Raw genomic sequence first — 15150 nt, 5'->3', positions numbered from 1 at the left:
ACCAGACTAATAGATCAAAGAGTATAAAAAATATGTCAAATAGTTGTACTAAGTCAAGGTAGTCTTTTAGATACATTGTCTTCCATAGATTACAATACTTTTGTTTTCCTCCCTTTTTAATTGTTAGTCTTTTATTTCATACTTTATTGTAAGATTTTTATATACTCAAAACCATGTGATATTTAATTTTTTGTGTCTGAGTTACTTCACTTAATATTATGGTCTCAAGGTTCGTACATTTTCCTACAAAGGACTGAGGTTTGTCCTTCTTTATTTTGATCTGTCGTCTTGCAAACATGCTAAAGGCATTTAATATATCTCATAGCTTTTTTTATAGATTCCATTCAATTGTCTGTATAGCTACTCATGTTTCCAGCAAATAAAAGTGTTCCTATTTTTTTTTAATTTGGCTGCATGTTATTTCTTCTTTTTTTATTGAATGAATAGAAATTTAATATGTTACTGAACAAATTTCATTGGAAAAGATGTCTTACTCTTTCTCTTAGAGAAAAGCCATGCAATATTTCACTATTAAATATGAAAGTGTCATCTATTTTTTTAGTTTTTTCAGCTGATGAAGAAGTTTTCTACTCTTCTTAGTATACCAAAGTTTTATCAGGATTGCATTTTGAAAAATCAGGGATGCTTTAAGATCTGTCAAGTGCTATTCCATTATTTTTGCCTGTTGATTTGATGAATTTTCAGATGTCAAAACAACTTTGCATACCTTCACTTAGTGAGGATGAATTCTTTTTGTATATTGTTGAATTTTATTTTTTAACTTTTTAAAACTGCATTATTGATTGTGGAAGTTATCAAATTACAGTTTTGTTTTCAGAACATAACAACTGTGGTTTTGGAGAAATGCTGGCCTCATAAGTTGAGTTTGGAAGTATTTATTCCTTTTCAGTTTTCTGAAAGATTTTAGATGGAACTGGCATCATTTTATTCTTTTTATAATCTTTAAACAAGTTTAAAAATTTTAATTTTATTGGTATATTTTATACAATATAATAACATTTATCATTGGAAATTTATATCTTTGCATAATCTATGTTGGTTCTTATTTTTTCCCATTCCCCCGCTGTCGCTTCTACTCCTCCACCCCTCCCTATTTACAAGGACTTTTCCCCCCATTTTTTCACATTCTCATAGTAATTCCATTCTCTCCTTTCTCCTACCCCTCCCATTTTCCCTTCCCTTTTGCACCTTTTCTTCCTATTTCACATTATCTATCATACCGTTTAGTCCTTATATACACTTTCAGTTTCTCATACAGGGAAACTATTTGGTATTTACACACCTGTTTCCTATTTATATCATTTAAGATTATTGCCTCAATGTGCATCTATTTAGCTATCAATGTCTCTAATTTATCGTTGTTTTATATTTTAGTCTTTAATCCATTTTGATTTTAGTTTAGTGCATGCTGACAGATATAGGTCTAGTTTTAATCATTGGCAAGCTGAAGCCCACTTTTTCAGCACCATTTTTAAAGAGTCTTTCTTCCACTGAGGGTGTTTGACTCCTTTGTCAAACACAATAGCTGAGTGTGTCTGGAAGTGTTTCTGCATCTTCTAATCCTCTTCCACTGGTCCTCATGCCTGTTTCTTTGCCAGTACCATGACATTTTGATCACAGTAGCTTTGTACTGTAGTTTCGAGTTGGGGATTGTGATGCCCCTACCTTGTCTTTATTACCTGGAATTGCTTTGACTATTCTAGGTGAAGTATGCTGCTGGAATATAAATTGGGATTACATTGAATCTGTAGAACAGTTTTGGAAGTATGGCCATTTTCATTATTTTGGTTCTTCCTATATTTTCATGTTCTTTTTTATTTTATTTTTCTTCAAAAAAATTTTTTTTTCTTGTTTTGCTTTTGGTACTGGGGATTGAACTCAGGTCCTTGCACTTGCGAGGTAGGCCACTGAACCGCTGAGCTAAATCCCCGGCCCTGTTTTTCATTAAAAAATTTTATTGGTACATTCTAGATATACAGAACAGTTACATTCATCATTGGGGTTTTGTATCTTTACATGACATGTCTTGGGCCTTATTTTTCCCTGTTCCTCTAGCCTCCTTCCCTCCCCCCTTTCCTATTTACAAAGACTTTGTTTCCATTTTTTTATTTTGTTTCCATTTTCCGATATCCTCTTCAATCTCTTTTATCATAGTACAGGTCTTTGATCTCTTTCATTAGGGTGATTCCTAGGTATTTCAATTTTTGGGGTGCTACTATGAAAGGAATTGTTTGCCCCATTTCTCTCTGACAATTTGGCTTCTTCATTTCTGATCTTTATTCTTTTTTTTTTCTACTGTCTTAATTGCTGTGGCTAGTGGTGCCAAAACTATTTTGAGCAAGAGTGGTGGTAGTGGACAACCTTGTCTTGTTCCTGATTTTAATGTGAAGGATTTCAGTTTTTGACCATTTATTGGGATATTGGCTATTGGTTTTTCATAGATGACTTTTATCAGATTGAGGTAGAGACCATCTACTCCAATTTTCTGTGGTTTTTTTTTATTTTTCATTTATTGGGATATTGGCTATTGGTTTTTCATAGATGACTTTTATCAGATTGAGGTAGAGACCATCTACTCCAATTTTCTGTGGTTTTTATTTTTATTTTTTCAGCTTTGAGTTTATTGGTACATTTTAGGGATACAGTACAGTTACATTCATTGTTGGGATCTTGTACCTCTACATGACAAGTCTTGATTCTCATTTTTTCCCCTTACCTCTGTGGTTTTTATTTTTATCATGAATGCATGTTGGATTTTTGTTGAATGCTTTTTCTGCATCTATTGAGATACTCAGATAGGTTTAATCATTGACTCTATTAATATAGTGTATTACATTTATTGATTTGTATATGTTGAATCATCCCTGTATCCCTGGAATGAATCTTTCTTGGTCAGAGTGTATAAACTTCTTGATGATCTTCTGCATTCTGTTTGCCAGTATCTTATAAAGATTTTTGCATCTATGTTCATTAGTGTCTTTGGCCTGTAGTACTCTTTTGGTTCGGTCTTTCTCTGATTTTAGGATCAAGGTGATGCTTGCTTCCAGGAATGAATTTGAGAGTATTGCTTCCCTTTCAGTTTCATTCAAAAGATTAAACAGTAGTGCCAATAGTTGCTCTCTAAATATCTTGTAAAATTCAGCATTGAAGCCATGGGCTTTTCTTGGTAAATTTTTAAATATGATTTCAATTTCATTGATTAATATTGGGTTGTTTAGAATTTTTAGGTCTTCTTTGTTCAACTGTGGCAATTCTTATGTATCTAGGAATCTGTCCATTTCTTTTTTGTTCTCCATCTTATTGGTATATAGGTTCTCAAAGTACGTATAGATCGTCCTCTGGACTTCTGCTGGGTGTACTTTAATTTCACTGTTTTCATTCCTAATTGCATAGATTTGGGTATTTCCTGTCCGTATTTTGATAAGGTTGGCCGAGCATTAGTCAATTTCATTTATGCTTTCAAAGAATCAACACTTTGCTTCACTGATTTTGTTATATCATTCTCTTAGTCTTGATTCCATTGATTTCTACCCTGATCTTTATACTTTCCTCCCTTGTATGAGCTTTGGGTTTGTCCTGCTCTTGTTTCTATAAAACCTTGAGGTTTAGCATCAGATTATTTATTTGAGCTCATTCTATTTTCCTAATACGTATATTCACTGTTATGAACTTCCCTCCTAAGACTGCTTTCATTGTGTCCCATAGATTTCTGAAGTGTTGTATTGTAATTGTTATTTAATTGTAGGAAATGTCTAATTTCTTTTTTAATTTACTCTGTGACCCATTACTTATTCAGAAGCGTGTTGCTCAATTTTCCATGCATTTATGAAATTCTCGCACTTTCTTTTGCTATTGATCTCCAATTTCATTGAGCTATTATAATATACAGGGAATAACTTCAAATCCTTTTCACTTACTTAAACATGTTCTATTAGAGACTATGTGGGCTATTTTTGAGAGTAACCTATGTGCAGCTGAAAAGAATGTGTATTCTGATTTTTGGTGTGGAAAACTCTAAATATCTATTAAGTCCATTTGTTCAATATTTTAATTGAGTTCTAGTATTTCATATTTTATTTTTATCTAGTTAATCTATCTCTTTGTGACAGTGGGGTATTGAGGTCCCCCACTACTATTGTACTAGTGCTTATTTTTCATTTCCCTTATTATTTGTTTAATATATTTAGTCACACTACTTTTTGGTGCATATATATTCATGATTGTCATCTCTCCCTCTTGGATAAGGACGTAGTGCCCTTCTTTGTCTCTCTTCATAAGCGGTGGTATGAAACTGACTTGATCTGCAGATGAGATAGCTACTCCTGCTTATTTATGGTTCCTGTAACTTGGAGTATTGTTTTCACCCTTTGACTTTCATTCTAAGAATTTCTTTTTTACTGAAGTGTGCTTCTTGTATGCAGCATATTTTTGGATCTTACCTCTTGACTCATTTGGTAGTCTATTTCTTTCTATCTGTGAATTGAGACCATTGACATTAGTGGATTTAACTGATATGTATTAACTTATCTTTGTCATGACTTTTTCTTTTTGTTGGAGTCTCCCCCTCTGCATTTAATGTATTGTCATGCTTGATGGATTAATCCTGCTGGGCTTCCTGGTGCTATGATATTCATTCTATTCTTAGGATATTGTTGAAAAAATTTTGGAGTGCTGATTCTGTATTCATGAAGTTCCTCAGTTGCTCTGTCATGAAAGTATCTTATTTCTCCATCAATTTTGATAGTTTTGCAAGATATATCAATCTGGGTTGGAGGTTGTTTTCCTTTAGAGCTTGAAATATATTACTTTGAGCTCCTTGAGGGTTTGTGTTGAGAAATCTTCTGTGATTTGTATGGGATTTTCTTTGTATATTATTTGTTTCTTTTCTCTAAGAATTTCTCATAGAATTTTTTCTTCTGTTGAGTTTCTGGAATCTTAACTATCATATGCGTGGCTGTAGATTTTTTTTATCATGGCTAGTTGGAGTCCTATATGCCTCACTTGTCTGTATATCAAGTTCTTTTTGCCTGCTTTGGAAGTGTTCTGCCATTACTTATGTGAACAGTTTTTTAATGTCATCAACACTCTCTCCTCTATCTTCATTGATTCTGATTAGTCTTATGTTATTCTTCTTTGCATCATCTAGCAGCTACTGGAGTGATTTCTCATTGTCCCTTACTATTTTTAAGCAATTTTCCTTTTCCTGGTAACTAATTGCAGTTCTATCTTCTATATCTGAAATTATGTCCTCACATTGCCTCGTTTTGCTGCATAAACTTTCAATGGAGTTTTTAATCTCCCACAAATCTGTTTGCATCTGTTTTATGGATTCTGTTTGTTTCCTGTGTTGGGATTCCATCATGTTCTTCCGCTCTGCTATTTTTTTAATCTGTGTCTCTCTAGATTTATTAATCCCGTCTTCCACTATTGGCCCAATCTCTGTTGTTATTTGAGAAATTATTTCTGATATCATTGTTTCCAAATCCTCTATAGTTTCCAGTTCAAGGAGTTCAGGTGGTTGAGTACCATATTGTTCCATCTCATTTCCCTTTGGGGTTGCCTTAGGTGATCTGGAAGTCTGGTTTTAAGACTTGTTTATGTGTCTTATTTCAATATATACAGACTGATGGGCCTTTGCTGAGACAACTTTTTGCTTACGCAGTGGTCTTTAATTCTCAGCAAGCCACGGAGTGGGCCATTCTCTGCTACAGACCAGTGCACCAATTTCTGAGTTCTGAATGGTGGCCTTCTGGATCCCTGAACTGACCTGTTTTCTGACTTCTGGCTGAGGCCTGTGCACACTTGGGATGGTATCTAGGTGTGTCTCTGGTTAGGGCCTCTATGTAGCTGCTGTCTGGGAGGGCCTTAGGCTGTGAACACTAGTACCTGGTATGTGAGCATGATTATGGCTAGGTTCTCTTTGCACTTACTGATGGTATTGGGTTGGGCCTGTGATTGTTGTTTGTGTGCCTGTGAAGCTCTTTTCTAGGTGGGCTTTTGGCTTGGACTTGTGTGCTCAAGCCACTCGGGTTGGGGTGTGGCCCAGGCTGGATTTGCCTGCAGCCATACAGCTTTAGTCCATAATGCTGCTTGTCAGGGTCTCTTCACACTTATTGATGGTCAGCATCACTTTATTCTTCATATTTTTGTATAGTTCACCATTGAACTCATGTGGACCTACAATTTTTCTTGTCTGAAAAGTTTGTTGTGTTTTCAAACACAAATTTAGTTTATTTAATAGAAATAGGATTATTCATCTTCTCTGAAAGATCTTTGTTACTTGGTGCTTCTTAAGAAATCAAACTATTATGTTTACACTAGCATTTTTTTGGAATACAATTGTCACAATATTCTTTGAATATAGGTGTAATGTGCAGATGTTGCTTTTATAATTCTTCATATATTTTTTAAGTCATTTGGTTTAGTGTATTGAATCTACAGTACTCTCTTCACCCTTCCCTGAAATTCTACCTGTTTCTGGTTGTTATAAAGTCATTCAATACATGTATAATGAGTACAAACATTTATGGAAATTTTCTCATGCATGTACCCAGTATTTTAGTTGGCGTTATAAACAGAAAAAGGGAAACATATTCTCTTTTATCTAAGACCATTCAATTTTGTTTAATTTTACAAATGCTGATGAGTTTCTTCTGCATGCCAGTCAGCTTTTAAACATTTTCTCACATAGTTTGTTAAAAGAATTTACTTTTTGTTTTGTTTTGTTTTTGTGCTGTAGAATGAACCCAGTGCCTTCTTCTGAACTGCATGCTTAGCATGTAATTTAATTAAATTAAATGTTTTGAGCTTTAATAAGTGATACAGATGCACATTCTAAATTTAAGGATGAATTTAGTCACTTTGTTTATTTAATATTTACTACAATTCTTACTCTAGTTAGTTTTCTATGTTTCAAGAGATGTTCTTTTCAAAGGCTGAGCAGAGATATGAGAGGTATATCAACTTTTTGTATTAAAACAATATACACCTGCCAATGTCAGGATATTAATACACATGCCAAGATCAGGAAATACAGAAAATAAAATATGGATTCTAATACTCTGAGCAAAAATTTGAAAGCTATCAGTGATGTTTTTAAAATACTTGTTCCTCTTATCTCCTTATAGATGATCTATGTGGCACGGAATGCCAAAGACGTGGCTGTGTCTTACTACTATTTCCACCAGATGGCAAAAATGCATCCAGAGCCTGGCACCTGGGAAGAGTTCCTAGATAAATTCATGGCAGGGAAGGGTGGGTTCAAGTTTTCCTTTAATCATGATTCTCAACCCTGAGAAGTCTCTTTGTACAACAGATCTCATTTAAATATGAATTTTGTGATTATTACAACTTAACTTACCCAGCAGTCTACTAGTACATTAGGAAGACATTGGAAGGAGCAGAATGCATACGGCATCTCCGCCCTCAGAGGACCTGTGGAGAATTTGTGACACAGATTTCTGAGTCCCCAGGTCCCTTGTCAGTGACTAGAGATGACTGCCAATTAATATAAGTGCTTTTAGCTCTTTCTGCCCATGCTCTTACACTGCTTTAATTTTATAAACATATTTCCTGGGCTTTTTTATCTACCACTCCTTCATTCCTGTATTATACAAATTATGAATATTCTTAAGTAAAAAATTGTCCTTAACATTCTGTTCTTCTACTGATGTATTCTCTGGTTTTCAGGGAAACATTCTTTATCATGATTGTAACTTGAAAAACAGTTCTCATAACAATCATTTTCTATATGAATTCTCTATTTGTAGCAAACATAACTCAATGGTATCTTGCATAGATTTACTACTGCCATTGCTTGGCCCATTCCTTGTGTTTGCATGTGATCTCCAATCATATCAGTATCAAAGACAGACTCTTCCTCTTAGACCTAAATATACTTCACTTCCTTCATATGCCTTTCTTAACTTCTCCATTCAGATGATTCCCTTCTCTCCTTACAACCTACCATATCTCTTATGATCTGCATTACTAAGTATCTGCCACCTTGCTCATAGTTTTAGTTTTATTTATAGAAATTATATTTATTTGCCGAGGTTAGTGTAACGCAGTTACAGTTGAGTGGCTTCAAGAGCCAGTATTTACTTTTTCATACTTCTGGAGGTGGTAAGTCCAAGAACAAAGTGTCATCTGGGTTTTTTCTTCTGAAGACTTTCTGCTTGTCCTGTGCATGGCCACCTTCTCCCTGTGTCTTCCCATGGCCTTCCCTCCTTGTGTGTTCATGTTCATGTTTCCTTTTCTTATAGGGACACCTATTAGATTGAGAACATTGTATCAGATTAAGGCCCTTCTTAGGACATAGTTTTAAAGTCCTTACTTCAAAGACCATATCCCCAATATAGACACATTCTGAAGAATTGGAGGTTAGCACTTCAACATAAGACTTTTGTGAAAACACAAATTAACTTATAGAAAGAGTATTTTTCCTTTCCAAATGGACTGTAAATTCAGAGAGAAAAGGGTCACCTCACATATTTCTTTTATTATTATTGCCATTTTTTCTAGAATTAGTAAATAATCAATGTGTATACAGTACTAATTATTATTTAGAGTGACATTTAAGGATTTTTTTCTTCAAATAAATAGTTGAAATTCCACAAACATTTTATCTTTCAACTTAGTGAGTTTTGGTTCCTGGTATGATCATGTGAAGGGCTGGTGGGAGAAAACGAAAGATTATCATATCCTTTACCTATTTTATGAAGACATGAAAGAGGTAAGAGGTAACTGTAACTTCTTCTTCTGAAAGATACTTTAGAATCATGTTCTTTGGATCTTGTTTTCCTTTCTTCTGGGTCTATCTATATGACAAATATTAATTCTTCCTTTAAACTAGATATTTTACCGACAGTTCTTTCTATTATGGCTTCATCTCAGTCTAGGTCAAGCATCTGCTTTGATTTGTGCTCCTTTATCTTGCTTGTGTTATCCACTCTGTCAGAATGATCTCTTAGAAACAAGAAATTGTAGCATTTCATCTTCCTTCTTCAAATGTCTCAGTGAATGATATCCCCACATGAAAGTTAAATTAACAATATATTTTAGAATGATTGGCATTAGATTGTCTATCTTTCACTAGTCTTGTGATATCTTTCCTTTTCCCACTGAGTCAACATGAAACATGATGATTACCTTTCTCATTATTAAGGTAATTACAACTCGAGTTCAGTAGGCCAGACTGCATTAAAAATGGAAGCTGTAGCAGATAAAATTGTAACCCCTGCTATTTACTCCCATTTGCTAGGATCCAGAAGCCCTAACACACTTATCTTGATGCTATAGGTTCTATAAATTCATTTAGATGTCTAAGACTACATTTACAATTTTGAGAAATCAGTTCTATATTTGTAAGGAAATCTTCAGGATTCCTCAGTCAAATTTGCAACTTCTGGGGTATTTTATCATAACCACTTTGTAGCATGTACTGAATTATGGAAAATAGCGTCCAATTAATGGGCCTGTAAGAAACAAAGAGGAGCTGGATGTGGGTCTTTAAGAAGATTCACATTACTGCATCCTAAAAGAAAATTTCAGTACTAGGTCATAAAGTCTTTCAGTAAGTGAAGATTAGTCTCCTTAGATATGGAAGGTGAATGCACATCTGCTGAAAGAGAAAACTCAGTTACTTGGGGGGACAAAAGTGTTTGGTCCTTCTACTCTTTGCTCATCTTTCCACCACTTAACTTTCAGACTGATTTGGCACAACTGTAAATTAAATCTTGTAAAATTTTCCTCTTGCATAGTGTCTAATTTTCAATAAACTGAATCAGCTCAGCTGGTACAAGAGATAGATTATTCTAGGGTCAACATGGAAATGCTCTGGCCTGTTTCCATGAACTGAGATAGCTTATTCAGAAAAGCAAAAAGTCAAATTGTCTCTCTGACTGATATCACTGGATCACAATGACTATGACTTTCTGCCTCAGTTTGTTTTGGATGACTAAGAAGAATACTTTCCTAATGAGTATAGGACACAAGCTCTTTGGGCTCATTGATGACTTTTATTCATATCTAATATATCTTCTTACACCTATTCTGGATACAGATAAGGGAATCATGAGAACTATATCAAATGGATCTCTCCTCTTCATTGCTTCCTCCTTTTCCCACAATTTTTTAGGATGGGAAATGGACAGGATTTTGATTTTCCTTTCCTGCTGAAATACCCATATTATCAAAAATATATGTAGGTATTATAAGTGTAGTGTTTTTCCACTGTAAAATTTTTTGAGATAGGCAATCCGTTCATAATTCCAGATATGTTTAAAAATCAAGAGAATTTGAAAAGTATACCTAATTATAATGATACCATGCATTTTATGATCTCTTATTTCTCAAGCTAAATTGTATTTTTGAAAGCAAAACATTGAATGCTTCCCCATTCATTTTCTTTTCCCTTTTTGAAAAGTTTTAATCTTCCACCTTGCAGATGGTTGCCTGGTATAACAAAGGAAAGGGATACATGCTTGAAAATCAAAGAGGAAAAATGATATGAAAGTCTAAAAGTATCACCTCTACTGTATTGAAATATGTTTTGTGACCAATTCTTCTTGAAATGCTTCATTCTGCCTCTTTTTTGTAGGATCTAAAAGGTGAAATTCAAAAGTTATTAAAATTTCTAGAGAAAGACATGCCAGTAGAAACTGTGAATAAAATCCTCTACCACAGTTCTTTTAGTGTAATGAAGCAAAATTCTAACACAAATTATACCACTTTGACAAAAGAAGAGATGGACCACTCCGTGTCTCCTTTCATGAGAAAGGGTGAGGTCATAGTCTGTGTCTGTAGTTTGTTGATGACACTATGGAGAGTGTAGCTAATCATATACACTTGATGATGTTGGAAATTGGAAGACGCTGAGTATTCTAGAGAGGGAAAAATTGATAAGAGAACAAAGCAAAAAGTTCGGGGAAGGTAATTTGTGGTAAAATTGTATCTTGGCTACAAATCTAACATGTAGGGCTCAGCTTCTAGAGAGAAATGTTTACTCTATAGCTTGTGAGTGGATAAGCATGAGTTTTGGTACCCATTGGTTCATCAGAAGCAGGCGTTGCATTAATCTGAATTATTTAGGGCTGTTATTTTTTTCCTAAGCACATGGGCAGATACTTATTGCCCATAACTGCTGTAGCTTTATGGCTTTCTCAGGGTGAAGTCCTTGTTTAGTAGTAGGTGGACAGTGGTGCCTCTATGTCTGCTCTGCTCAATATCATGGTTGAGAGAACTGTGGAAACTTGCAATGTCTTTTAAAGTTTATCTCAGATGTAGTTTATGACACACATGTTCAAATTTTTCTAGCCAAAGCAGGTAAAAATCTATGCCCATTAAAGCAAGTGAGTCATGTAATACATGATGGGCAATACTATAAAATCATTTCACAGTGAAGTATAACATGAATAGTTATTAGTAATAATAAAAGATCTGAGGGCCAGGGATTTAGCACAGTGGTGCCACCACCTGCCTTGCAAGCACAAGGTTCTGAATTCAATCCCTGGTACCAAAAAAATAAATGAATAGAATAAAAAAATAAAAGATAAGACAATTTTGGAAAGGTGTTTTGGTGAGAGATAATCAACAAAGTAAAGACAGTATACAAGGTAGAAGAGATTCTTCACTAGCTCCTCTTCTTTCAGAGAATTAATACCAATAATATATAAAGAATTCAAAAGACTTAACACCAAAAATGCAAATCATTTATCATTAATTTTGTAAATAAATTGAACATATAATTCTCAAAAGAAGTACATGGCCAGTAAATATCAGAAAAATGTTTAATATCTTTAGCAATTAGGGAAATGCAACTCAAAAATATACGAAATTCCATCCGAACCCAATTGGAATGGCTACACACAAAGAAAATTTAATAAATGCTGGTGTGGATGTAGGAAAAAATGAGCTCTCTAGACTACTAGTAGAAATGTGAACTAGTACAACCACTTTAGAAGTCAATGTGGAAGTTGCTCAAAAATTTGAAAATGTATCTCTCATTCGATCTAGCTCTACTATGCCTCAGTATATGCTCAAAAGAATTAAAGTCAACATTGTTAGTGATACCTACATGCTATATATTTTACAGCGCAATTCACAATAGCTGAGCTATGGATACTATGTAGCTTCCTGTCAACAGATGGATGAATAAAATTGAAATAATATTATTATATGAAAATGGGTGAAAATCATTGTTTAAACTATATAAGCCAAGTAGAAAGTCAAACATCACATTTTCTCTCATATGTAGAATTTTAAAAGGTATGAGAGGAAAATTAAAGGGAGACTATGAGAGAATAGGAGGAGGCCAGAGGAAGAATAAGGCAAGTGAAGGACATGTTATATGCATGAACAAATATGCCAAAGTAGAACCCAATTTTCATTGCTAAAATACAGCAATGAAATTTTAAAAATCTATTAGGGCATGTAAAGGTACATGATCCCAACAATGAATGTAACTGTACTGTATCCCTAAAATGTACCAATAAACTCGATAAAATAAAAAAAAAAATCTATTAGGGCTAGCTTTATTTATGATAGACTTTCATAGATGTGGAACAATTTTAAATTTCAGAAGTTTAGGAAAAATTCCATGGATAAATTTTGCTGGGAATATCTGGATCTCAACAAGGTATGATTTTGTCTCCCAAGGTATGATTATCTAAGATGTTTTTGGCATCTGGGCTAGGCTATTGGCAGCTAATAGGTAGGGGTTGAAAGGTTGCTAAATGTCCTATAATATACAAAATTATAGATTAGTTAGTATACCTCCTTTCCCCCCAAGAGCTTTCTGGCTGTAGATGCCAATAATGGATCCATACATAAATAAAATGAGAAAACTGGGAAACCTAGGCTAGACTGACATAAAGTCAGTCCTTTGTATCTTGGTCACAGGACCCTTGTTGAATACTGAAATAATGATTCTTGTGTTCCTCATGTAACTGGCATTTTTGTACTGCCTGTGCAAACTCTCCTGTACATTTTAAATTGCCGCTGCAGGACTTAAGATAGCTAATAGTTTTTATAGGATATTGCTTAGACAGTTATGACAATAAAGAGGCTATACATTTTTAGCAATTTTTATAAATTCTCAGTCTGTGGTTTATTGAATACATAGATTTGGAACCCAGGAATAAAAGGGTTTCAAATGTTATCCCATTTGTTACCCTTGGGATATTCTATGAAAAAATATTTTCACCAGAAATTTATTGCAAATGTTATATGTGGTATTCTTTTGTAAAGCTGTTTTGTTTCTTCAACATTCCAAAGACTCAGCAATTCAATAGTAAAGAAGCATTTATAATTACAGTTAATCCACTTAACAAAATAATTTGCAATCTTACTTGACCACAAACTTTTAACTGAATTATCATTTAAAATTTGAAAATCTAGTTTTAAAATAAGTGTCATTATATCTATGCTTTATTAAGAAAGCTCTTATAGCTAAAAAGAAAAAATCACCATTGAGATGCAATTGTTTCCTAGTGACATTTCTTTAAGTCATTGAGAGATCATGGTTTTAAACAGAATATTCAGAAAAATCTATGTTAATTTTCAGGAGAATAAGCTAGAAAAGAATGTGGGAGATGTATACTAGGAGGCAAATTTTAGAGTTCTCACACCGACCCTAAAGTTAAAAGTTTAAAAAATCTAGTTGTAGTAATTCACATTAAAACTGATGTTAGAGGTAAATTCTACAGTAGTCACAAATTTTGAACTTATATTTTCTTTTCAGGTATTTCAGGAGACTGGAAGAATCATTTCACTGTAGCTCAGTATGAGAGATTTGAAGAAGATTATGAAGAGAAAATGAAAAACTCCACACTGAAGTTTCGATCAGAGGTCTGAATAGTGCTGGCTCTTCCTCCATGACCGTTAGGTCACCAAAAGATTAAAATTTTGGAAGATCTTGATAAAATCTTTGATTTCTGTTTGTTATATGCATAGAATGATACTAGCAGAAAATCAAAGACATTTTTATAAGGACTTCATTAGATGAATTTCCATAGGTAAGATTTTGAGTAATTTATTAATCATAGTAGTTTACTCTCATGGTCTGTAATAAAAATAATAAGAATATAGAAATCAATAAATTTGTTACAAAAGCATTGTTTGTATTGTGATGTACTAGCTACTATTGAAGAGAAAAATCACTTAGATGGATGTGATCATGCTGTGAAAGTAATGTAAATTTTATTCTTTCCTAATTTGCCGTAGGTAAACAAAATGAAACATGGCTGCTAACTCCTAGAATCTTTGGGAAAGGTTGATATGTAACTCAGTGTTGCTATTTCTGGAGTAAATTGCTTAATATATCCAACTGAAAGGGGAAATGGTTTATTTGGTTCACGAGTTCAGAGGCTTCAGTCCATGAATAGCTTAGCTCCAGGGCAGTAACATTATGGCTGAAAAGCGCGGTTGGCCAATCTGTGTACTTCATGGCTACTGGGAAGCAGAGTACAGGAAAGAGCACAGACTGAAAGGTGCCCAAGACCAGACATGGTCCAAGCGTCTTATCTTTATGATCTTCCCAGACACACTCAGGAGCATGTGTTACTAATCTCATTGGTGTCTCAATCCGGTCAAACTGACAATGGAGAGGAAATGTCAGGAACATTTAGAAACACAGAGAACCTGTACCATCATTTCATTTTTTCAATGAACCAACAGTACTAAAAAAACACAAAGTCTATTGAAAAGACTTTAATAGAGGAATAATTATAACAAGAACATTAAGAAAAAGGAAAGTGTAAATGAGGGTCAAAATGTATAACCGATAATGGGAAATAGGAAGAAAATGTCCAAAGGGGAAGGGGAAACAGGAAGGGTAGGGGAAAGGAAAAAAGAGAAAGGAATCCATAGGAAAAAATGGAAACAAAGTCCTTGTAAATAGGGAGGCATGAAGGGGTTGAAGGGAGGGCAGAAGAATGGGAAAAAAATAAGAACCAAGATACATCATGTAAAGGTACAAATTCCCAGTGATGAATGTGATCATATTGTATATCTAAAATGTACCAATAAAATTAATGAATAAAAAATGGAAAAAGATTAAATAAGCATTTCTCCAAGAAAGATATACAAATGAGCAATAAGCATATGAAAGATGCTCAACATTATTTGGAA

General features: G+C 34.0%; 1 protein-coding gene across 1 annotated transcript in view; it reads left to right on the top strand.

Annotated features, from left to right (window-relative positions):
* Nucleotides 1-13875, top strand: part of LOC104849584 (sulfotransferase 1 family member D1) — a 23475-nt gene extending 9600 nt beyond the window's left edge. The window contains exons 5-8 of the mRNA XM_010606081.1: nt 7149-7275; nt 8661-8755; nt 10622-10802; nt 13763-13875. Coding sequence (XP_010604383.1) covers nt 7149-7275; nt 8661-8755; nt 10622-10802; nt 13763-13875 — 516 coding nt within the window. The remainder of the gene's footprint in view (nt 1-7148; nt 7276-8660; nt 8756-10621; nt 10803-13762) is intronic.
* The last annotated feature ends 1275 nt before the right edge of the window (nt 13876-15150 follow it).

This window comes from Fukomys damarensis, unplaced genomic scaffold (assembly GCF_012274545.1).
Source record: "Fukomys damarensis isolate Sample0158 unplaced genomic scaffold, DMR_v1.0_HiC HiC_scaffold_35, whole genome shotgun sequence".
NCBI lineage: Eukaryota > Metazoa > Chordata > Mammalia > Rodentia > Bathyergidae > Fukomys > Fukomys damarensis.
This window is presented reverse-complemented; position numbering and strand designations above follow the sequence as displayed.